This window comes from Engystomops pustulosus, chromosome 8 (genome assembly GCF_040894005.1).
Source record: "Engystomops pustulosus chromosome 8, aEngPut4.maternal, whole genome shotgun sequence".
Classification (NCBI taxonomy): domain Eukaryota; kingdom Metazoa; phylum Chordata; class Amphibia; order Anura; family Leptodactylidae; genus Engystomops; species Engystomops pustulosus.
The window spans coordinates 44919220-44944692 of record NC_092418.1 but is presented as its reverse complement, the minus strand read 5'-3'; the positions used below and the strand labels follow the sequence as shown (position 1 = coordinate 44944692).

Genomic DNA, 25473 nt, shown 5'->3' with positions numbered 1-25473 from the left:
ATCTTTTCCTGGGCTACGGAGCGGTACGGTGCTGCACCGTACCGCTCCGGTACAGGGCCATGAGCCCATAGAAATGTATGGGGGGCGTATATCGGACGTATATCACATGTTCCGCGGGGCCGTGCGCCGGGGGGAGGGAGTGGGTCACCTCCGTCTCTCTAGCGCATAGCTGTATGCCCGCCTGGCTGCAGCCGGGCATACGGCTATATGAATTAACCCTAATGGCAATAATAAAGTGCTGAAGTAAGCCACTTTTGAATTTTCAAATAGGGCCAAGGAACATGGATAGCAGCGCCAGCTCCAGGGAAGGGCAAATACTCTGGCAGGACATCTTCAAATTGCATAGCGATACTTGCCACCAGAGTTTCTGAGATGTGGAGATACAGTGGGCATCACATCGCCAACATACATCAGAAACTGTTGGAAATAGTCTATGTTGTTTGATTGGAGTTCTATACCACTGGGCAAATATCTTATCATTTAGCTCTTGGAGACAGCAAGAGACTGATGCCTTACGTGTCAGCACAAAAGTATTTTGCCCGTTCGGCTGGAAATTATTTATTGAGCTCCTGTTTCCATACATTAGTAAATTGAGGCAAAAAGTTCACTGACCCTTCCTGGATCAGCATCCTATCAGGTATTTATGACATGTGCTGTTGATAGGTAATACACACTTGACATTGGAATACCTCTTTACAAACCATCTATTTTACTCAGCCTAGTCAAGTTTGCAAGTATTTGTGGCACTATCAGACACATCAAATCAGTTTCATGTCCCTTTGAAACAAAGGATTGGACATGTCAAAAAACCAACATGCCTGATCTTTTTTTTAGTTCCAACAACACATGCAGACATCAACAGTAAGACTGGAATGTCAGGTGACCTCAAAGTTTTCCATACATCTTGCCACCATGACATAATTAATAATGGCATAATAAAAAGTAATAAATCTGCAATTAGAATAAAATGAGGATTTATTGATACGGATAGAGTAACAATTACAAGCATACCTATGACAGGATGGTAATTTTTTAGCTGGGTCACCTCCATAGGATGGCTGTCTATCAGTGGATGGTCTGTGCTGTCACCAGGGGACGTGTTGTGTTTTTCTTTTTGCTTCTCTTTCGTCTCCGCTTTATCAGGTGCTGACTGTCCTACAGGTGAGCGAGTCCTGCACAATAAACCCCGAAAAGAAACCATGCAGACAGAATCCAAATCAGCGCTCAGCTACAATTTCATAAACAGTCAAACTTCTTTTGTTCATACATAATTTATCAAACTTTTTTACAAGATTAATTATATTTTCACTCACCGATTCCCTGCAGTCGAATTAGAAATGCGAAAACGAATTTGCTCAATGGCGCTCTTCACTAAAGGATCATTTGGATTTATTGATGGGTGCACAACAAACTCCACCTGTCACATTTTTTACAGAAAATTCTTTAGGACAAGCATCATATTCATGAATACTACATAACCAAGAATATCTTCAACATACAAAAAGACAAGCGCTGTCATCTTTTTCCTTCTACAATTCCAGATTCCAGAAATTAAACCCACACATTTTCAGTCCAGATTGAGTTTGAGACTCTTTGGAACAGAAGCTTATTTTCCTTTTACCTATTTTTTTCTATGGCAGCTCTTAAAAAGAAATTCCTTATCTGCATTAAGTACAGATCTATACGGAAGCAATCTATTAAAGGGGTTTTCCATGCTGGGGACTACTGGTGAGGGTGATGTGGGTGTATGCACATCTGGTGCTGACAGCAAGTGGCTCCATTCACTGTTCCCCACCTGCTGTACTGACATGGCTGCTACAAAATGAAACAAGTTTTCCAGGATGGGAAAAGAAAAAACCATGCCTCTTTTTCTATGCAAGGCAGTCCCCTTAACACCAAGCATGACTTCCAGGAAGCCTAGTGACATGATGCGAGAATAAAACCAAACCAGTATATCTATTCCAGAAGAAAAGAGTCCCAGAAGGAACGGATTCAGAAGAGAAAGAATGAATGGAGCCTTCTCCTTTAGCAGCGTCCCCCCGAACATCTTTCTGTATTGGAGGCAGTGCCCAAGGATAGGTCATCAAAATCAAAAGAAGCCCAGAAAACCCCTTTGAAGAGAAGGGAATTCTGACCACTGGGATCCCCACTGTTTAAAAGAATAGGGGTTCCGTTCTCATTAATGAATGGAGCGGCAGGTCAAGCATGCGTGTTGTCAATCCATTCACAGTTTATGAGAGTGCCGGAGACAGCAACGTTTTGTGCACACCATTTTTGGGCACTCCTGTGAGAGTGAAAACAGGCTATGCGTCCCAGCATTTAGATCTCTACCAAACATATGATCACCTGTTTTGTAGCTATGGGAAAACAATACAACCTATGAAACCCCCATTAAATTCATAACATTTAGCAGTAGCTTTGTTGTAACTACGAGTGGGGGACACTCTGCACTATCCTCTATCCAGAGGTACGTTTGTAACTAGGGGTCGTCTGTAGGTCAGGTGTTCTTAAGTAGGGGACCGCCTGTATCTAGAATTCATGTTTTCACCCTTTAACTACAAAAAAAAAAAATCTTCCACAGGCAAATATGACTCTTCTCACCTCATTTTCAAGTAAGAGGAGTTTGAAGGTTGCAGGGATAGGGGCTTTTGAGGTGATACCGTCTTCTGTCCCATAGTCCATGGAAGAATACTTTTTAAACATAAGGCTTATGGTTCTGTTAGCTACAGAACCACAGATACAGACGGCCTAATACGTTGTTTGAAATACAAGCTGCAGATCCAGTTACTGTGGCTCACAGAACCATAATATGACACAAAGAGCAGGTTTCTAGGTGCTATAGAACCAAAGATAGGGGCTTCTGAGTGGAAGCCCCCCCTCCAACTACTAAACATCATGTGAAAATGAGGAGAGGAGTCCCATTTGTCTGACTTTGCTGGAATTTTTTTTAAATAGGTAAACGAGTGAGATTTCAAATAAAATTCTAGGAAGGACATTTGATCCCCTGCTTGAGGGGGCTAGTAGTTTAGTGGGGTAAAACCTGGTGACAGCTTATGCTGCGCTATATAACAATTGCACCATACACGTATAGGTCTACTTTCCCATTGCCCAATATAACACAAAAACATCACATTCATTAGGAATAAAGTACAATTTACATATAGTTTATGCTTCTAAACTATAAAAAAAGCACAATATAGCATTATAAATGAAATAGTTGTTTCTGCCAAGCAGGCCTGAAAGATAGGCGAGAACGCACCTTTTTGCTGATTCCATCTTGTACGACCACAGTATGGTAGAGTCTGACAAGTCCTTCTGTAGAAAGCCTCTGGACCAATCTCCGAATTGATTTTTTGCAACATTTTGTAGAAACTCCTTCCTGTTTCTCCTGATCCAGAATCATTTTCTGAAGGCTGCAGACAATAGCACAGTTTACATGGTCATGGATTTCTGTTAACCCTTACACTAACTGGCACATGTTTTTACTACATAAATAAGTAGAATCCGTCCCCAGGATTTACCTAACCCAACCAACTGCAATGTTATTTAGGGCTATGCCCACATTTGCCACCCATACCTTTGTTTGTTCCAGTTGGTGCTGGGTGGTGGTAGTGTAGCAGGGGGGGTTGTTATCGCTGTGGAGCTAGAGCCCTAAAGTGCTCTGTTACCACCCTCCACAGTACTTCAGCCTAATATGCATGTTACTAAAGTAAAGTTTTGGCATGGAAAGAACAGCTAAAAAACTAAAATAAAATGTACGGGGGCATATACTCAGTTCACTTGTTCAAGCTCTTCTTCATCTAACACAGTGTAATACAGATGTAATGCAGTACTATTACGTCAAATGTCAGGAAGGGGTTAAGTAGTTGCTTTTCTTATTTACTTCTATGAAAGTGGCACCTGTAGTATGGCAGGAGGACCAATACACTTAGAGATATTTGCTTTCTGCTCCACCTGCTACGTAAGTGGCTGCAACACAACACATAGCGCTGGCTATGGGCACGCCCCAAAAAAATAAATAAAACCTGCCAATGTGAACCGTCATTTCAACATTCTAATAATTTCTGTGCCAAATAACATACTGTTTCCCTGAGAATCAAATCAAATATAGAACTTTACGTGAACAAACTCTCCACCAATCGCAAATTCTTCACAGTTTCCACAATTATGTTTCTCCTCTTTAAGAGACGATATGTTTCACGAGATTTCTCCAATACTCCAGCCTTCCCAGATTTTTTGCCTTTTTTACCTTCATTATCCTAGGTTTAGATATAAAAGTAAATTTATTGAATTGTGGACATTCAGAAAAAAATTATATTTATAAATATAAACTACTGAGGGATACTGCATGAAAACAAGGCTTTAAAGGGGTGCGGTCTGGTGGGGAAAAAACGGTGGCAAACAATAGCTTTTTGTCATATGACATATATTAAAACAGCTTTATTTTAACCCAAGACTTCTGGTATGAAAAAGCAAGAGCAAAGGTAAGCCAAGAGCTCATCTCTTTTTTTAGATGGCCCAAAACGTACCAGCACATGGAGGTATAACCTTCTCATATTACATTCCTATTTTGTCATTTCTTTTACACTTCTAAGGTTCTAGCATTAATAAACACATGTCCATATAAGAGCATCTCATGTTTTGACGAAGAACATTGCTAGGTGGAGTTTATTACAAAGTGCTTTCTCTTATATTATGTTTTTGCTTTTGATACCAGGATTTCTTGGCCTAAAGGGAACCTGTCATCAGAAACTGACCTAATAAACCACTACCAGTAGGTTGTCAAGCAGCTGAAAACCTTGTGATTCTTTTGCAGTGCCATCATTCAGAAAATCCACTTTGAAGTGAGATGTAAATTGGTTGTATAAATTTAAGGAGGCAGAGATTTTGACACAGAAGTCAAGCTCTCTCTTCCTCAGAAAGCCTCCTTCACTGTTGTTGAAGGTCCTGCATCCAGATCAAAGTTGATTTTCAAGATGATGCCACCACAATGGGCCATGAAAGAATCAAAAACTAGAAGGTGTTACTCTGCTTGACAATATGCTGGACATGGTTTATTAGGCCAGTTGCTTATGACAGGTTCCATTTAAAGAGGATTTATCAAGTTGAATTGGATGTTGCAATGTGGTAAGTGATGCCAGGATAATGCCCAAACTTCATTGTGCATTTGCTGTACCTATGGCGCTTGCAAAGTGAAGCTGGGGTCTACTACGCCAGCCTAGAGTGCCACAATGTGCAAGGTGGAACGAGCCAGGGGGGTAGGGAGGGAAACGGCTCCTTTCCAGCCACTCCCAGATGACAAGTCTCATGGTGACAGGTTCCTTTTAAGAGGCATTTGTTAAGTAATATGTGTTTCTTACAGACCGTAGAGCAAGCATTGCACCTTGTGTGGCAGTGGCACTTTTGTATGATAAGTAAATATTTTATTACATTAGAAAAATGTATGACATGACAACCATTGGCACACCATAAATGAGGTGTTATGTGGTAGAAGTACTGGCGAGGTTGTGATCAATGCCCGTGTCTATGCAAGAAGAGGTCAATAACAGGTCATGAAGTAATCACCTTATGGTACATTCTTTAAAATACAAATAAAATAATACAAAAATAGCCAAAAAATAACCGATTTTAAATTTTTAGCGGGAGCATCAATGATAACAACTCACCAGGACCTCCTCAATCACAGAGACCTCATCATCATCCTCGTCTGCAGATTGTACAGAGAACGCAGACAGATTGGATTCTAACTGGAAACCGTCCAGGCTACAGTCATTTTCAGACACAGGCACCATATCCAAGGAAGAACTAGGTTTCTGCCGAAACCTGGACAGAGCTACAGCAACAACAATGTTATTAAAGCATTTTTAGAGTTATTTTGCTTCATTTTCAAAGACTCATTTCATCATTATCATCATTTTATGCAATAAATTACGGATATCACCAAATGCCAGAACGGTAAAGAAACTACTAAAGTTTCTGTCCAATCAATAGCCAGAGGCTGGAGGTGCTGGGCCCAATGATAAATACTCTATTCTTGTATCTTTGTATTGGAGGCTTCCCTGCCCGAGTATTGGTCGTACATGTAATGTCAGGTACCTCATGGTATACTCAGTAATACCTCTGGAGGTAGGGAGAGGAGTGCTCGTGGTGGCAACATGACTCAGAAATGAGGCTCCAGCCACTCTGGGTCTCTTGCTGCTTATCGATTCTTCCTGGTCGTCCTCTGAAGTCGGAGGGTCCTCTGATGGCTTCTTCTGAGGAGACGCTTTCTTGTCATTTCCAGTACTTTGAGCAGAGGTCAGGTTCAGCATGGATAATTTCTCACTTTTTGCTTTTTCCTCTTGGAACTGTTTGCGTAACTCACTTTCCTCAACAAATACATGGGAGATAAACTTTGTTGTTCTTTGACGACCTTCATCTTCCATGAAACCCTGGAGGGCATTAAAAAATTATATGTGATCGAGGACAGCAGTGTCACATGTGTAATGCATTTAATCTGTAGATTAAAGAAAATCTACCATCAAAATCAAGCGTGATGAACCAGATGTTGGCAAGTCAAATTTTCCGACTCCAACCGCAACTCCGACCTCTCTAGCAATGCTAACATAAGAGCAGGCATTCTTTTCCAGTGCCCTTTTCAGTACAGGAGGCCAGGGAATGGCGAGTGCAGCTGTGAAGTCTTCACTGCTCCCTGGTCCTCTCCTGCCGCTGCACCCTGTGTCCCGACTCCTGATGCTGGTTGAATATGTCGGGATCAGGACGCAGAGCGTCCTCAGCACATACAACGATAGCAGGAGACAGAGCTGAGTGGCACATTTAGGAGAGAAAAAGCCACAGTTGGAGCAGGATGCAAAGAGCAGGCAGGAAAAAAAAAAGGATTTTTACATTTTTTTTGGTCTCCCCTGGGGGGGCTCCAATATTATTATTATTGACTACTCTGGGGTATCTCTATTATCACTGTCTGCTCTGGGGTATCCAGTGGTCACTGCTTTTATTGTCTGTTCTGAGAGCAGTATTTGGGTGAGGACATAGTACTTAATGCTGTACTGTGGTATTTTTAACCCCTTAACGACTTGGCCTTTTTTAGTTTTTTCACTTCCATTTTTCACTCACCAACTTCAAAAATCTATAACTTTTTTATTTTTCCACATAAAGAGCTGTGTTATGGCTTATTTTCTGCGTAACAAATTGCACTTCATAGTGACGGTATTTAATATTCTATGGCGTGTACTGGGAAGCGGGAAAAAAATTCCAAATGCAGTGAAAATGGTGAAAAACCACATTTGTGACGTTTTCTTGTGGGCTTGGATTTTACAGCTTTCACTCTGCGTCCCAAATGACATGTCTACTTTATTCTTTGGGTCGGTACGATCACGTGGATACCAAATTTGTATAGGTTTTATAATGTTTTCATACATTTAAAAAAATTAAAACCTCCTGTACCAAATATTTTTTTTTTATTTTGCCATATTCTGGGGCCAATAACTTTTTCATACTTTGGTGTACGGAGCTGTGGATAGTGTCATTTTTTGCGAATTTTGATGCCGTTTTCATTACTATAATTTTTAGGACTGTACGACCTTTTGATCACTCTTTATTAATTTTTTTATATTTTTCAAAATGGCAAAAAAATGCCATTTTCGACTTTGGATGCTATTTTCCGTTACGGGGTTAAACATAGTGAAAAACCTTATCATATTTTGATAGATCGGGCATTTTCGGACGCGGCGATACCTAATGTGTTTATGATTTTTACTGTTTATTTATTTTTATATCAGTTCTAGGGAAAGGGGGGTGATTTGAATTTTTAGGTTTTTTTATTATAATTTTTTTTTTTTAACTTTTTTTTATTTTTACTTTTACTATTTTTCAGACTCCCTAGGGTACTCTAACCCTAGGTAGTCTGATCGATCCTATCATATACTGCCATACTAAAGTATGGCAGTATATGTGGATTTTACTCCCCATGCATTACAATGTGCAATTAGCACATTGTAATGCATGGGTTAAAACGAAGTAGCCTCGGGTGTTCGGAACACCCGAGGTTACCATGGCGATGGATCGCCGCTCCCCGTGACGTCATCGGGGAGCAGCGATCCACAACAAGATGGCGGCGCCATCTCTTTGAAGCCGCCGGCAGCATTGCCGGCGGCGATCGCGGAGAAAACACCCGCGATCGGTGCTAGCACCGATCGCGGGTGTTACCGGTAAGCCTTTGCTGCAATATGCAGCAAAGACTTACCGGCTATGGAGAGGGCTCGGCCCGCGAGCCCTCTCCATGTACCGGGACCCGGCGCGCGCCGTACTAGTACGGCGCGCGTCGGGAAGGGGTTAAAGGGGTTGTCCGAGACCTGAAAAAAAAAAAAAAAAAAAAAAAAAAATAGATAAGTGGATGGAATTGGGGAGCCTCTCCTGGCCACGCCAGTTCAGCCGAAAGATGTTGTAAACAAACAGGGGCAAGGCCAGGAGAGATGGCGTTGAGGGAGACTGGGAGGGTCCACAGGGGTAAGTAATTGTTAAATATTTTTTATAAGCAGCCCCCTCCTGGCCACATTTTTTTCAGGTCTCCGACAACCAAGTTACACTTTGTGCTGTACTTTGGTTGTTGGTGAATTTAGTGTATTGGTGTCTGGAATGGTATGAAAATGTACCCATGAGAACCTCATAGCTCCCACAGAGCCCTAGTAACTAAATGACACCATTCTTTTAGCTAAAATTTATTCCCCTCAGATTCCCATATATTAAACTTTATCATTGTACCTGGTATCTAAAGGAGTCTATAGCGATTCAGAGTAGGTGTGGCTCCTTAAGCTGAATCCAGCAGCTCTTCCCCTTGCTTTTCCTGCATGTAGCGGTAATGTCATGTGACCATGGTGACTTCATCACAGGTCCTTTAGCCGCTTAACACTAGCAAACTGTACACCAAGCATAAACCTCATGAAATCACAGCATATCACATGACATTCAAGCACGCCCCTCGACTCGCTCTATAGATCCCAGGCAAATTTAGAACTCTTTTATGGGGATATGAGGGAAACTATTTTGAGCTGAAAGAAGGGTGTCAGATCGTTACTAGGGCTCTATAGAATGTCACTAGCTGTATTTCTGTGCGCCCTTCTCCAAGCATCTCCCTGCATCCTGCCGGCTAAGAAGCTGGAGGGGGGGGGGGGGGGGTTGGGTATGCACACTTCAGAGGGTTTTAACTTTGGATCCCTGGCACCTAGAATCTCACTTCTTTTTCCTTCTGAAAATGGAGAAACTATGCTTTAATATAAATCTAGGTGCCATGGAAGCGGATATATTAACTGTTTAAGTTCCCTAATAAAATATATATGCTCTCCATGTATTTATACAGCTTTGTAAAATAATTTTTTTAAAAACCCTTTTCCAACCCTCTCGCTCTCTACCGGGCTATAGTATTCCATTAAAATGGTCTACTGACAGAACAGCTCATCATTCCCTGCTTAGGAGTCCCTCATTAACTAGTTGCGAGAGAAATGCTGAGCAGAGACAGATAAGCAATGTTAGACAATGCTAATGCAATACTGTAGCCAGGGAGAGAGCAAAAATGGTTGGAAAAAAGGTTAACAGTTGAATATGATGTATGAATCATTTTTAAGAACAATGTAGCCCATTGAATTCAACACTAGATTCATAAGGTTGTATTTTTTTGTTTGTTTTCAAACTATGAAGCTCATTAAAAACAGAAAAGTTACCAGGAAAAAAAAAAATAAATAAAAAAAAAAAATAATTGAGGCTTGATAGTTAGGCCCCTTTCACATTTGCGTTTTTCACACACGTTTTCTGCGCGTGCTTTTGAGAGCACAGTCTCAGTCCATTTCACGCGCCTTTCCTGCGCGTGAAAAACGCATTGAAATTGCATCAAAAACGCGCGTGAAAAACTGAGACACTGAACAAACTCTGACTGAAAACTGATTGCACTCTGATCAAACTCTGATGTGATCTGCAACGCAAGTGTGGAAGGGGCCTAAGTATATAAAGTGGGGAGAAATGCAAGCGCCACACCTTTATAAGCATGCATCTCTCCAATAATCGGCACAGCATTCTGGCCTCCAGCTTCCCTACATTCATTGCCATTTTGATCTCTCTTTGGGAAATTCCTTTCGTGCCTCTATTTTCAACTGCAAAAGAAAAAAAAACACACACATTAAATAAATTTTAGTATAAAAAGACTCCTCAAAGATTAACCCTTAATAACATGGGTTTTATGCATTTATAACCCTTTTTTATGGCCTTCTTATTCATAAAACAAAACTTAAATATGCCAGTAAGTCACGCCCACCGGTTAATCCGACCCGCCTCTTCCTGTCAACATCGCTCCTCTGTTCCTTCCAGAACACGTGGCTGTGCATTTGTCTATCTTTACAGCAGTGCATTTTTGGAGTTGCCAGAGAGAAAGAAGGGAACCTGTCACCACCTTTTCACAAACACAGCTGGTGACAGGTTCCTGTAGAGCCTTATTAACTAACTATATTTATCTAAAAATTGTTTCCCTTACATCTCTATAAAGCAACTTTACCTTATATTACCTGGCATCAGAGAGGGTGTGTCCGGCGTGTCTACGCCTCCCCATGTCCCATGCCTTTTCTCAGAATTTAATACTTAATTCCATGTGACTGCACTGGCTGCCTGTCTCCTTCCATATTCACTTTAAAATAATAACCCTCATCCACAAAGCTCTGAATAATGCTGCACCTTCCTATCTTTTTTCTCTTATCTCAGTCTATTGCCCTTCCTGTGCTCTTCGATCTGCCAGTGATATTAGATTAATCTTTATGTTAATTCGAACCTCTCATGCACGTCTCCTGGACTTCTCCCAAGTTGCTCCAACTCTCTGGAATGCCCTGGAATGACTCTCAGACTAATACCCACCCTCCAAAGTTTCAAACGTGCTCTTACAACTCATCTGATTAGGCAGCCTATCACACTTGCTAACTCCATAAAAATGTCAACTCCATGTTTACTAATCCATCCTATATCCTACCTCCCATCTGTTATCCAGCAAACACCAGATATATACCAAGTTCAAGGATTCTCTGCAGTCACTTTCACTGTGGACCTTGTAAATAAGATGGCGGCATTATATTGTTCCCTTATAAAGAATGACTGGACATTTATACAATCTCTGTTACCTCTTGTGTCAACCCCTTCATCCTCATAGAATGTAAGCTTCTGTGAGCAGGGCCCTCACTCCTATTGTTCCAAATGCAGCCTCCATGGACTTCTACTCCTCCCCACCCTCCATGGAGGCTGCTATGATTTCGGGTGATGAAATAGATTGCAAATGTAACTGGCCCTTAGATGATGGCACCCTGGTCACATGACATGACGTGATCAATGAGCTCGCTCTCAGTGTTGCACACAGCACCATTTTCTGTAGATCATGCACTGTAAACTGCATAAAAGTGCAAGTTCCAATAGCCAAAAACCGTGTTCCTGCTCACGTGCACACACTGTACTACTAGAAAAGAAGAGTTTTACCACCCGCTGTAACCCATATAATAGTTGGTGACTTGTGCAATTAATCTTGTGATCAAATTATCCAATATAATGATATTTGTAAGAAAAATACATACTGAGCTCATAGGTTTGGGTTAACATATCCTTCTCATAAATAATATCTACTGGCAGAATAGTCTTCATATTATCCTCATCTTCCTCCTCTTTTTTCTTGTATTCTTTGATGAGCTTCATACATCGGACCATTATATCTGTTCCTAGGAAGACAGAAAAAAGTGAATTAGTCTCAACGGTAATTCTGTTTCCATAAGTCCACCATGACGGCACCTGGAGGTTGCACCTTGACCTTTGGTAGGGACAGGATGTTGCGAAAGTTATAAGGCCCCTCCTCTGCCGCTGATCCCCAGTGTCTTCCAAATAACCACCGGAGGTTCTGGTAGAGCGCTAGAAGATATTAGCCAGACATCATTAATAACACAGGGCAGGGTATATATAGCCGTCATGGTGGACTTATGGAAACAGAATTACCGGTGAGACTAATTCACTTTTTCCATCACGTCCCCCATGACGGCACCTGGAGACTTACCAGATAAATAGACTAGGGAGGGACCACGGCCTGGAGAACTTTCCGTCCAAAGCTCAAATCATGGCTAGAGGGTAGATCCAGGCGGTAGTGTTTTGGGAATGTCGATGTACTTGACCACGTAGCTGCCTTGCAGATCTGGGAGATAGTTGCTCCCCGTTTTTCTGCCCAGGAAGTAGACATAGCTCTAGTAGAATGGGCTGTTATGCTTTCTGAAAGACTCACATCTTGCAGCTGGTAGGATTTAGAGATAGTCTGTTTTATCCACCTAGCAATGGTGGAACTTGATGATTTCTCCCCTTTATTTTTTCCCCCAAACTGAATAAAATAGGTTTTTGCACTTTCTGAAAGACTTGGTTCTGTCTAGATAAATTATGACAGCTCTTCTGACATCAAGAGTATGCCAGAGTGCTTCTTTCTCATTCCTTGGGTTGTTACAGAAGGATGGTAAAACGATTTCCTGATTTCTATGGAAGTCTGAGACTACCTTTGGAAGAAAAGACGTATCTAACTTCAGTACTATTTTGTCTTCCGAGATGATCAGGAAGGGTTCTTTGGAGGACAGGGCCTGAAGTTCTCCAATTCTCCTGGCGGATGTTATGGCCACAAGGAAGGAAGTTTTGAGGGATAGGTCTTTCAGGCTGCATTCCGAGAGTGGTTCGAACGGAGGCTTCATAAGGGAGTTTAGGACTAGTGATAAGTTCCATTTAGGAATATCGGATCTGATTGTAGGTCGCAGTCTTATGACTGCTTTCATGAACATCTTCACCCACTTGTGCTCTGCTAAGGGGAAGTCAAAACAGGCGCTTAGGGCCGATATTTGGACCTTAAGGGTGTTAGGTCTTAACCCTTTAGAAAACCCATCCTGTAAAAAATCAAGAATTTTGGCGATATTTGGTTTGCCTGGAATCGGGGGAAGGTCCTCGCACCAAGATATATACTTTTTCCAGATTTTGTAGTATATTTTGTTGGTGATTGGTTTTCTGCTTGCTATTAGGGTCTGTATAACCTGGTGAGAGATTCCTTTAGCTAGGAGCAATTCCCTTTCAGGAGCCAGGCCGCTAGGTTCAGAAATTTCGGGTCTGGGTAAAGAAGAGGGCCCTGGTGTAGCAGATCCCTTCTGCAGGGAAGGAAGATGGGTCCTGAGATTGCTAATTTTAACAGTAGTGGGAACCATGGTTTTTTCGGCCAGAATGGTGCTACTAGGATCACTGTCGTCTGACTTGATTGAATTTTTTGTAGGACTCTGGAGATTAGGGGAAATGGAGGGAAAGCATATGCTAGATCTGTCTTCCATGACTGGCTTAAGGCATCCAGTCCTAGAGGGTTGTCCTTGGGTGAAATGGAAAAAAATACCTCTATTTGAGTATTCTTTTTTGAAGCGAACAGATCTATTGACGGAGAGCCCCATTTCTGGGTTAGGGAAAGGAAGACTTCCCTGTTCAGGGACCACTCGTGTGGGTCCATCTTTTCTCTGCTCAAGAAGTCCGCCGACTGATTTTCTGACCCTTTTAGGAACACCGCTGTTAAGGAGTTTAGGTGATTCTCTGCCCAGGAAAAAAATCTTCTTGGTGACCTCCATCAGGTCCGAGGATCTTGTGCCCCCTTGACGGCGAAGATAGGCCACTGTAGTCACGTTGTCTGACAGGATCCTGATATTTTTTACCTGGGTCTTGGGTAGTCTTTTTAGTGTTTCCCACACTGCCGATAATTCTCTTAGATTTGACGATTGTCTTCTCATCCAAGGGGACCATGACCCCTGAAGGTAACGGTCTGGTAGAACGGCTCCCCATCCTGAGGAACTGGCATCTGTTTGGATGACCAGGACTGGAGTCGGGTTCCATGGTATTCCCTTTCCTAGATGATGCTGGTGTTTCCACCAGTTTAGAGAATTTTTGACTTCCAGAGGAATGACCTTCTTGAAGTCTAAATGTTCCAAGTTCTTGTCCCAGATTTTTAATGTCCACGCCTGTAGTGTTCTTACATGGAACTGGCTCCATGATACACAGTTTAGGCAAGCTGTTAAGTGACCTAGTAGTCTCATGGCTGATCGGATACTGCATGACTTTTTCTTTTGGAATTTGTCTATGAAAGAGGTAAGGTATTCTCTCTTGTCCTGTGGGAGAAAAGAAGCTTGGCGCCTGGAATCTAACATCACCCCTAAGAATCTTATCTCCCTCTGGGGGTCTAGATGGGACTTTTGGAGATTTATAATCCAGCCCAGATTTTCCAGGGTTCGGATTGTCCGCTCTCTGTAGTTGAGAAGAGTCAGAGTCGAGTCTGCCACTATGAGGAGGTCGTCCAGATATGGAATAATGGAGATACCTTCTTTCCTCAAAAATGCCGTCACTTCTGCCATGATCTTCGTGAAGATTCTTGGGGCTGATGAAATTCCGAAGGGCAAGGCTCTGAACTGAAAGTGGCAGACTTTCCCTTGTGGTGATTCTACCGCGAATCTTAGGAATTTCTGATGATTTTTGTGTATGGGGACATGATAGTAGGCGTCCTTTAGGTCGATGGTGCACATTTGTGCGCCTGGGGGAATTAGTGGGGTGGCTGTCTTCACCGATTCCATCTTGAAATATTTGTATCTTATGTTCTTGTTTAGCCGTCTGAGATTTATGATAAGTCGAAGGGTCCCATTTGGCTTTTTCACAAGAAATAAGGGGGAGTAAAAGCCCTTCTTTTCTTCTTCTTTGGGAACTGTAACAATTACCTTCATTGTTAATAGTTCTTGAAGATTCTTCCATAACTGTGTTGTCATTCTCCGAGATGTTAGGTTGGAGACAAGAAATTTTTGTTGTGGAGGGGAGCTGAATTCTATCTGGTAACCTGATTTGATGATACTCAGGATCCACTTGTTTGATGTGATCGTCTTCCATCTGTGGAGGAAGAAAAGAAGACGCCCCCCTACTTGGTAGTCACTGTTTTTTTGACTGATGTGGAAGGTTGGAGAATAGATATCCTCGACCTCTTCCACCTTTGTTGAAGGGCCAGCGGCCCTGTTTTCCTCTGCCTCTGGAGTCTTTAGGATCCCTGGGATTCCGAAAGGAAAAGTTTTTCTGAGGTTTTTTAATTTCCGGGAACCCTTTCTTTTTATCAGAGGCTTTTTCCAGAAGAGTATCTAGTTCAGCGCCGAACATGAAGTCTCCTGTGAATGGGATGTTGCAAAGCTTCGTCTTGGACTTCACATCCCCACCCCACTGTCTAAGCCAAATAGCTCTGCGGACCGAATTAGATAGCGCCCCTTCTTTTGCTGACAGTCTAATGTTCTCTGCTGAAGCATCAGCAAGAAATCCTGTCGCTGAACGCAGCAGCGGTATCGTCTGTAGAAGGAGATTCCTGTCCGCATCTGTTTTAAGGTGGTCTTCTAATTCTCCCAACCAAAAAAACAGAGTTCTTGCTACCGAAGTAGCGGCTATGTTAGACTTGAGGCTAAGCATAGAAGATTCCCAGACTCTGCGGAGTAGGCTATCAGCCTTCCTGTCCATGGGGTCTCTTAATTGGGAAGAGTCCTCAAAAGGCAGGTCCGTTTTTTTCACCACCTTGGACACTTGGATGTCTACCTTGGGGGGGCTGTCCCAGGTTTCTGTCTCTTTGGGGTCAAAGAGTAACCTATTTCTGAATTCTTTAGTGATGTTTGCCCGCCCCTCAGGATTCTTCCATTCTTCTTGGATGATATCCTTTAGGGTTTGATTTATGGGAAAAACCCTTTTCCTTTTGGATTTTAACCCTCCAAAAAGTTCATCTTGAATGGATTTAGGCTCCACCACCTCTTCCACATTAAGCGTATTACGTACGGCTTTAAGGAGGTTATCCAATTCATCATTAGAAAAGAGGTATTTTGAGGTTCCTTTGTCCTCGGATACTAAGGAGACGTCCTCAAGCGAGTCCTTCCAAGAATAGGTAGGAGCCGCCGAGTGTTTATCATAGTCAGAATCAGTATCTAGAGATCTAAGTCTTTTAGAAGCTGGCTCTGGATATAAATCCGGATCCTGGTCTGGTTCAGGTTCAGGATTTGGCTCAGGACCTAGTCCCGGTACTGGTCGGTTTAAATTAGTAAACATCATAAGGGAGGATTGGAATTCCTCCCGCATGGCCGCTTTAAGCTCATTTAACATTGACTCCTTTTCTTGTTGTAAAGCCCAGGCTAGACATTCAGAGCATAGCGATTTTGGATATAAATCTGATAATCTTATGTTACAAGAAAGGCATCTTTTTGATTTAGTAAGACATTTTCCTTTTTTGGGGTCCTTGTCTTTCCTCTCCTTGTCCTTAGGTCTCGAATGGTCGTCCTAGGACAAGGAGATAGACTATATTAAAATCCACAAAATATTGCACAACAATATTCTACCCCTTTAAGAAAAGTTTTTTTGGTTGTACTCACGGTACCCGGGACAATGGGGGAAGAACCAAGGTCGTCCGCCATAGCAAAGGATATCTCCACAGCTTCAGTAGTGAACTCGTTGGTGGTATAGAGGCTGACACTAAGCAGGAAGCATTTTTAAACTTCCCGCCACCCCCTAAGCCAATCAGATGGCTTCTCTAGCGGTCACGTGACCCGAACCCGGAAGTCAGCGTACTGCGCATGCGCGAATCGGCCGGCGATACACGGCCGTCGCGCAGTACGCGCCGGCGTTCTGGGGGAAAAGCTGTGGGAGGTAGCGCCCGGAGGCCAGGAGGCACCTTTATCCAGGGTCCGGAGACCCGTACCCCCCTCGGCTTTGGCTCTGGGCTGCAGGAGGAGGGGGGTCAGGATCGCGTCCTGCAGGACATTAGGTCAGGAAGGAAGGTAAGACCCCCGCTCGCGACCAGTCCTGGGGGGTTCCAATTCCATCTCCCCCCCCCCCCCCCCAGGGGAGATACGAGGTCTCGCAACCCTGACCCTTGGTAGGGACAGGAATACACTGGGGATCAGCGGCAGAGGAGGGGCCTTATAACTTTCGCAACATCCTGTTCCTACCAAAGGTCAAGGTGCAACCTCCAGGTGCCGTCATGGGGGACGTGATGGAAAATAGCCATTGGATATTCTGCACTGGAGCATAGCAGAGATGGACATGTCAGTCCTTTCAGAATGCTATACCACATAGAGGACAGAGGGACATACACGGGATGATCACTTACCTCTCTTAGTCTTGGAGTGTTCCGCAAGTGGCTCAATCTCAAGCAATGGGACAGGAACGATTTTTACAATTCCCGCATTTGCCATATAATGGTAAAGCCTCTTAAAAAGTCGTTCATGCACACCCTAAAAATATAAACAGAAAACCAGCATTTTGATTAGGATTGGGCAATATTCTAAGAACCTACATTCATTAGGAAATATCTTGAATGGCAATACAATAACCCCTTAACGACCATTTTTGTTTTTGAGGTTTCATTTTTCACTCCCCACCTTCAAAAATTCATAAGATTTTGATTTCTCCATGCAAAAAGCTATGTGAGAGCTTGTTTCCTAGCATTAGAATTGAGCTTCACAGTGAGGGTATTTAATATTCAATGCAGTGCACTGGAAAAAAAACCCTCCAAAATGTAGTGAAATTGGTGAAAACATGCATTAGCGCCATTTTCTTGTGATTTTACGGCTTTCACTGTGCGCCCCAAATGACATGTCTAATTTACTTTTGGGTCGGTACTGATCACCAAATTCATATAGGTTTGACATTTTTTTTATACATTTACACAAACCTTCCATTCAAAACAATTAAAAAAAAAATCTTTATTTTGCCATCTTCTGGCGCTGATAACTTTTGCATCTTTGTCTACGGAGCTGTGTGTGGTATCAATTTTTTGGCGACTTTTGATGGTGTTTTCAATGCTATCATTTTGAGGACAGTACAGCCTTTTTATCACTTTTTATAGATATTTTTATTTTTATTTTGCAAAATGGCAAAAAAGTGCCATTTATTACTTTGGGCGCTATTTTCCATTACAGGGCCGGGAATAACCGTTATCATATTTTGATAGATGGGACATTTTGGGACAAGGTGTTACCTAACAGGTTTATGATTTTTACTGTTTATTTCGATTTATACAAGTTCTAGGGAAAAAGGGGTGATTTGAATTTTTATTTTTTTCTTCTTTTTTTAACTTTTTATTATTTTACTTATTTTTAGACCCCCTGGGTACTTTAACTCTGGGTTGTCTGATTGATCCTACCATATACTGCCATACTACAGCAAGACAGCATATGGGGATTTTACACTTCATCTATTACAATGTGCAAATCACACATCGTTATACATGGGTTAAATTGCGACAGTCAAGTCTTCATATGACCCGAGGCTGTCATAGCAACAGATCGCCGCTCCCCAATGACATCACAGGTGTCACGTGGCGTGGTTGGGTGTTTGCTGAAATATGCAGCAATGCAGCTATGAAAAGGGCTCAACACATGAGCCCTCTCCAATCACCAGCTGAAGTTGTTAAGGGGTTAATGGGGTTGTCCACCTTGATGAATAGAAGATATTGTTAGGGTAATGAAGAGTTACATATTTTCCAATATACTTTCTGCATAAATTCCTAACCGTTTTCTAGATCTCTGCTTGCTGTCATTCTAGTGAAAGATTCAACGTTTACTTCCAGTGGATAAAAAATGGTCCGTGGTCACACAGCTCAATATTGTCACAGAGTATTCAGAGTTGTGTGATACAAGGAGCCGAGCACCTTTGACTATGAGCTGTTTTTTTAATCCTCAGGAAGTAAACAATGAAGCTTCCTTTATTAGAATTACAGCAAGCAGAGATCTAGAAAACCATGAGGAACTGATATAGAAAATAGATTGGAAAATTGTTTAACGTTTCATTACACAAACAATATAATTAATTTGCTGAAAGTGAACAACCCCTTTAAAGGATTATTGCAAGAAATTTTAAAAGTCCCTGTGATTTCCACCACAAACTAGAACCAACAACGCACCCATTATTAATATGAGCAGGCAATCACTCAGCAGTTGAGTAAAGAATAGACATGAAGTGGACTGGACCCTGGTACTGCAAGGCACTTTAAACAAGAACAAATGCAAATACAAAAACTACAGTGAGGGTAGATGGAGAGACGTGAATACATTACCAGCTCTTCTCGAAGGTTCACCAAAGTATCCATTTTATTTGGACATTCACTTAACAATTGAGAAGTTCTCTCTGAGAGCAAGTCATACTTATTCCTCCTAGAGACAAAAAGAAACCAAGACAATGGTAAAGAGAAATCGGGTCAGTATTTGCCAATCAGCAACGGTAAAAGCATATTGTGATGTGTAGCGTGAAACGACAGCAGCGATCACATTACACACTGCGGTCTCTTTACTTCCTACAAGCGAACCCTCATATGTAATACAGCGGCTGTGGATGGGCTGAGCGTCTACCAGGTTACGCCACGAATGGACGTCACCACAAGCGCTTAACCCCTTCCCGCCGCGGCCCTTTTTCGATTTTGCATTTTCATTTTTCTCTCCCCACATTCAAAAATCTGTAACTTTTTTATTTTTCCATGTACAGAGCTGTGTGATGGCTTATTTTCTGCGTAACAAATTACACTTCAAAATGGTGATATTTAATATTTCATGCCGTGTACTGGGAAAAAAATTCCAAATGCAGTGAAATTGGTAAAAAAAACGCATTTGTGCCGTATTCTTGTGGGCTTGGATTTTACGGATTTCACTGTGCACCCCAAATGACATGTCTACTTTATTCTTTGGGTCGGTACGATTACGGGGATACCAAATTTGCATAGGTTTTATGATGTTTTCATACATTTAAAAAAATTAAAACCTCCTGTACAAAATTTTTTGGGGGGATTTTGCCATCTTCTGGGTCTAATAACTTTTTCATACTTTGGTGTATGAAGCTGTGGGTGGTGTAGTTTTTTGCGGATTTTGATGACGTTTACAATGTTATCATTGTTAGGACTGTACGACCTTTTGATCACTTTTTATAGAATTAAAAAAAAAAATTTTAAATGGCAAAAAAGTGCCATTTTCGACTTTGGGCGCGATTTTCCGTTACGGGGTTAAACGCAGTGAAAAAATGTTATCATATTTTGATAGATTGGGCATTTTCGGACGCGGAAATACCTAATGTGTTTATGATTTTTACTGTTTATTTATATTTATATCAATTCTAGGGAAAGGGGGGTGATTTGAATTTTTAGGTTTTTTTATTATAATTTTTTTATTTTAACTTTTTTTTTTTTTTTTACTATTTTTCAGACTCCCTAGGGTATTTTAACCCTAGGTTTTCTGATCGATCCTATCATATACTGCCATACTACAGTATGGCAGTATATGGGGATTTTACTACTCATACATTACCATGTGCTGACAGCACATGGTAATGAATGAGTTAACCCGAAGTAGCTTCGGGTCTTCGTGAGACCCGAAGCTACCATGGCAACGGATCGCCGCTCACCGATGACATCACAGGGAGCGACGATCCACGGAAAGATGGCGGCACATGGGCGCCGCCGTCTTTTTGAAGCCGCCGGCACCTTTGCCGGCGGCACTAGGCGGTAAAACACCCGCGATCGGTGCCGGCACCGATCGCGGGTGTTACCGGTAAGCCTTTGATGCAATATGCAGCAAAGACTTACTGGCTATGGAGAGGGCTCGGCCCGCGAGCCCTCTCCATGTACCGGGACCCAACATGTGACGTACTATTACGTCACATGTCGGTAAGGGGTTAAAAGAGTGGATGGGGCTGGGGGTTCCTGCTGTCAGACACCTGCAGATATCCTGCTGTCAGACTGCCCTTTAAAACACAGGTAATATTAAAAGAGAAGATATTGCACAAAAATATATCAAGCTTATGCTTCTATGAGCTACAGTACCCGACATACAGGCAGTCACAAATAAACGTGAACTGGATCTTTATCTGCAGCTTGCTCTTCCAATGTCATTCACTATCTCTAGTTCTGTAGCTTACGAAGCTATAAGCCTGATGGGATCTGAAAGATGAGATCCCCATCTTTAATATGACACCAGTAACAGTCCTCTGGAGGCCTCTAAGCTTGATTCATGTCATATGAAAATTAAGTGAGAAGAGTCATATTTGCCTGACTTTAGGGGAGATTTGATATATTTTAGAAACAAATGGGATTTTACATAAAAGAGTGAATTCTGTAAGGGCATTTCATACTCTACCTAAGTCCTATTACTTCATTGGGGCACGGTTCATTGTGCTGAGGCTACCTACATACTAGAAGGAGGTGAATTATGCTGGGGCTACCTATATACTGGTGGGAAGGCTTCATTGTATTGTGAGATAGGGGTGGCTGCAGTGTGCTGAAGCTACCTATATACTGAGTGGTGGTAGCTGCAGTGTGCTGAAGCTACCTATATACTGAGTGGTGGTAGCTGCAGTGTGCTCCAGCTACTGATATACTGGGGGGGGGGGGGGGTCTGCATTGTGCTGGGGCTACCTTTATACTGGGGGGGGGGGGGGGGTTTGCTGCATTGTGCTGGCTCCCTATATACTTTGTTGGGGGATCTGCTTCAGTGTGCTGTATCCCTATATACTGGGGAGGGTCCCCAAACTTTGCCGGAGGGCCATACTTTCAGTCACTACTCCACAGTATAGAAATTAATCACATACCAACTGTATTGCATTGTGGGAAATCACTATATAAACCAGTGAGGTGCAATACGGCTGTAATATTAGAACTGCTGCAGTGACTGTACCATGGAGGATACAAATGAAAATAAGAAGCAAACCTCTGTTCATTTAGTTTAAATTGAGAACAAGGGCCACTACAGGCTAACACAATTTCTATGGCAAAGGATTGGCAGAAGTTATCCCCAACTAATATTGTTTTGCATTCCCGCTTAGCTACCTTAAATTTCCGAATTATTTCTATGAATTAGAGATGATAACACACCTGTCAACATGAAAACGCTTTAACAGCAAAAGCAGCGAATGTTGCTGAGCCCCACTAGGGAGCTTTATCAGATACGTCTGCATTGTAATAAGGCCATTCTTATCCAGCACACGGCGTATGTAATGGACCTTCCCAGCATCCACTCTAAAACACATAAGAGAGAGAGAGAGTTTTATTCTACAAGTATTCCAGTCTTCTGTATGCGAATAAAAGTAAGGATACATATCCTTAGAATTGATCGGTTGGTTGGGGTCCAATATCAGCAACCCCTCACTGATGACCAGTTTGAACATAGTGTTGAGATGAGCATTGCAGTCTCTTTAATGCTCACCCAGAACAGCACCATACATTGTGCAGTGGCTGTGTTAGGTACTACACCCGGCTTTATTCACTTGAATGGAACTGAGCACAAACTGCTTCAAAACCATTATAGGTGCAGTGAGACTGCGAAACTCTCTGCTACAAGATGATGTAATGGCTGACTAAATAATATTGAACATGTTTGAACATGACATTTTTAACTTGTCTATTATGTTTAAATTACTTTATAGATATTTTAAGAAGTAACCTGATATTTGCTTTATTCATATACAATTTTCCATAGTACCTAAAATTTTTTTAAGTGTTCAGTAATAAAATTTGATATTATAGATCTACTGTATAAGAGTCAGGTTCCTGACAGAGTCAGTCTTTATGATGTTACATTATTATTTTTAGTCCGCTTGACAATTACTGAAAGCACATCCCTATAAATCCAGGAGCATCATCACTTCAAATAGCAGTAGTGCTAGAACAACAACAATATATATTCACAAGGGATTTCTGGACAGCAATAATATAACTTCTTATGGGATAAAACCTTTTGTAAGTAGTTTCTGTTGATCCATGGAGTTATTCTGACCGCCATATTGGGGTTCAAGAAGAAATTTTTCCCTATTTTGAGCCAACTGGTATCAGCCTCGCAGGTTATTTGCCTTCCTCGGATTCAACAACTGTGTAATGTAGAATAAATAGCTTTTGTACCATGATACTATAATATTACTATGATACATTTATTCACCAGAAATCCTAAAAAAAAAAGTATTTTAAAAACGTAAAAATCCCCCTTTAATATAAGCAAAATTTCACAAAAGCATCTAGTAAAGTAAACTGGATCATTGCTATTCGATCATATACAGAAAAAGAGAGGCCTTAACAGCGTAATGCCTGTATAATGTACAGTGTATATGTCTGAGCTGTATACCTACTATATTCTATAGAGGAGAAGCCACATACTTGAATATACCCTGCATGTCCTTCTGAATTTCTCCTTGCCATCGTGATCTACCAATTTTCTCCAGAAGACAGTAGGAATAGTCTGGTAGCTCCAATGAAGGATCCACTTCCCATCCGATCAAAGCTCGGTAGCGCAAAACCTGAGAGCCAACAATTACAAGCTTCTCCCCCCACCTGCAAACACAAAAATCATGAACATCTGTCATACAGATACATTGCAGGCAGAGGAACACAATCACGCAGTCCTTTATTTCGGAGTTAAGACTGTGATCCTAGTTCAGGTAGGGACATTCTGAGACGTCAGGTTCAAGGCAAGGCTCAATTTCCCTATGTTTTAACATTATGAGCTGTTTCATGATAATGAAAATGGGAAAACACTGGGAACCTGTAAAAATGCAGTTTACTTTACAGGTATCATGTTATCGTTTTGTTAGAAAACAGACATGGAGGGGGATGTATCAAACAGTTGGATCCAACCTCCTGATATATCTGACAGGGCAGTTCCATGCCAAGTCCTACCTGGAATTAACCTAGGCCATAGGTAGTAGGGAGGTGTTCTGGCCCACTCCACCCCTGGGCACATCGCCTTTTAACCCCTTAAGGACGGAGGGTTTTTCGGCTCATTTCTCGCTCTCCAACTTCAAAAATCCATAACTTTTTAATTTTTCCGTGTGTGAGGGCTTATTTTGTGCGTAACAAATTTTACTTTCCCGTAATGTTATTTATTTTAACATGCCGTGTACTGCGAAGCTGAAAAAAAATTCCAAATGTGGAAAAATTGAAAAAAAAAAACGCACGTTCTTGTGGGCTCAGTTTTTACGACTTTCACTCTTCGCTCCAAATAACACGCCTACTTTATTCTTTGGTTCGGTGCGATCGCGGTGATACCAAATTTATATAGGTTTTATTGTGTTTTAATACATTTTCAAAAATTAAACGAATGTGTACAAAAAAGAAAAAAAAATTTTTGCCATCTTCTGACGCTAATAACTTTTTCATACTTTGGCGCACGGAAATGTGTGAGGGGTCATTTTTTTGCGAAATGTAGCGACGTTTTCATTGCTACCATTTTGAGGTCTGTGCGACATTTTGATCATTTTTTATGTTATGTAAAAAGGTGTAAAAGTCGCATTTCGGACATTTGGGCGCCATTTCCCGCCTCGGAGGCCACCGCCGCCTGTAACCGTTTTTATATTTTGATAGATCGGGCATTTTGGGACGCGGCGATACCTAATATGTTTGTGATTTTTACTGTTTATTATGTTTTATATCAGTTCTATGGAAAGGGGGGTGATTTGAATTTTTAATATTTTATTAATTTTTTTTATTTTTTAAACTTTTTTTTTTTCACTATCTTTTAGACCATCTAGGGTACATTAACCCTAGATGGTCAGATCGCTGCTACCATATACTGCAATACTTCTGTATTGCAATATATGGCATTTTTGCAGCACATTCATTACAATGAGCCACTGGCTCATTGTAACGAATCTGCAGCTGCCAGATAGCCTCGTGTCAAAAGAAGACACGAGTCTACCATGGCAACCGATCGCCGCCCCCCGATGACGTTCGGGGGCGTGGCGATCGAAAAAAAGATGGCAGCGCCCGCTCGCCGCCGTCTTTTAAATGCCGCCGGCGACTTTGCCGGCGGCAACGGGGGGGTTAATAGCCGCGATCGGTGCTAGCACCGACCGCGGTTATTAGCGGTGGGGGTTTTATGCATTATGCAAAAACCCCCACCTTTGTATGAAGAGGGCCCGTGAGCCCTCTTCATACAACCCTTATACCTCCGCCTACGGCTCAGAGCGTTAAGGGTTTAAGTGCACTTAGTGAGAAGGGGGCGTAAGGAATTGTTTTCGTTTTTAGGGATTATACACCAGAAAACACAGTATAACTTGTTGTTTAAACACGATTACTCTGGGTTCAGGAGGAGCTGTCAGGGCGAATTGGGACACTAAACCACCCACAGGTGCTTATTGACTGGTGGTTTAGTGTCCCAAATCACCCAGTCCCTATGTGCCCTACAAGTCTATGCAGTCACATAGTGAAGCTGTAAATACGGCGATTTTGCAACAAAGCCGGGGTGTACTGCTACGGTTTCAATAAGCAATTGCACAGGGAGCACAAGAGAAGGGTCCGATATGGTCCGAATGGTCCATCTCTAGGTTAGTATAAAGGTTTTGTTTTTTTGAGCTGGCACATAGGGACTTGGTAAAGAGCACATATGCACATAGGGACTGGTGGACACTAAACCACCAGTTCAT

At 42.0% G+C, this 25473-nt stretch overlaps 1 protein-coding gene across 3 annotated transcripts in view; it reads right to left on the bottom strand.

The window, feature by feature from the left end:
* Positions 1–25473, bottom strand: part of GTF3C1 (general transcription factor IIIC subunit 1) — a 61260-nt gene that overhangs the window by 32590 nt on the left and 3197 nt on the right. For 2 of the 3 annotated variants that reach the window (XM_072120792.1, XM_072120793.1), the window contains exons 3-14: positions 23210–23383; positions 21935–22078; positions 19136–19232; positions 17189–17312; positions 11598–11738; positions 10027–10142; positions 6119–6431; positions 5667–5833; positions 4120–4259; positions 3260–3413; positions 1314–1417; positions 1012–1172 (exon numbers count right to left, since the gene is read on the bottom strand). In XM_072120792.1, the coding sequence (XP_071976893.1) occupies positions 1012–1172; positions 1314–1417; positions 3260–3413; positions 4120–4259; positions 5667–5833; positions 6119–6431; positions 10027–10142; positions 11598–11738; positions 17189–17312; positions 19136–19232; positions 21935–22078; positions 23210–23383 (1835 nt within the window). Of the gene's footprint in view, positions 1–1011; positions 1173–1313; positions 1418–3259; positions 3414–4119; positions 4260–5666; positions 5834–6118; positions 6432–10026; positions 10143–11597; positions 11739–17188; positions 17313–19135; positions 19233–21934; positions 22079–23181; positions 23384–25473 lie in introns of those variants that run through there. The other variant, XM_072120794.1, reaches the window with a different exon arrangement.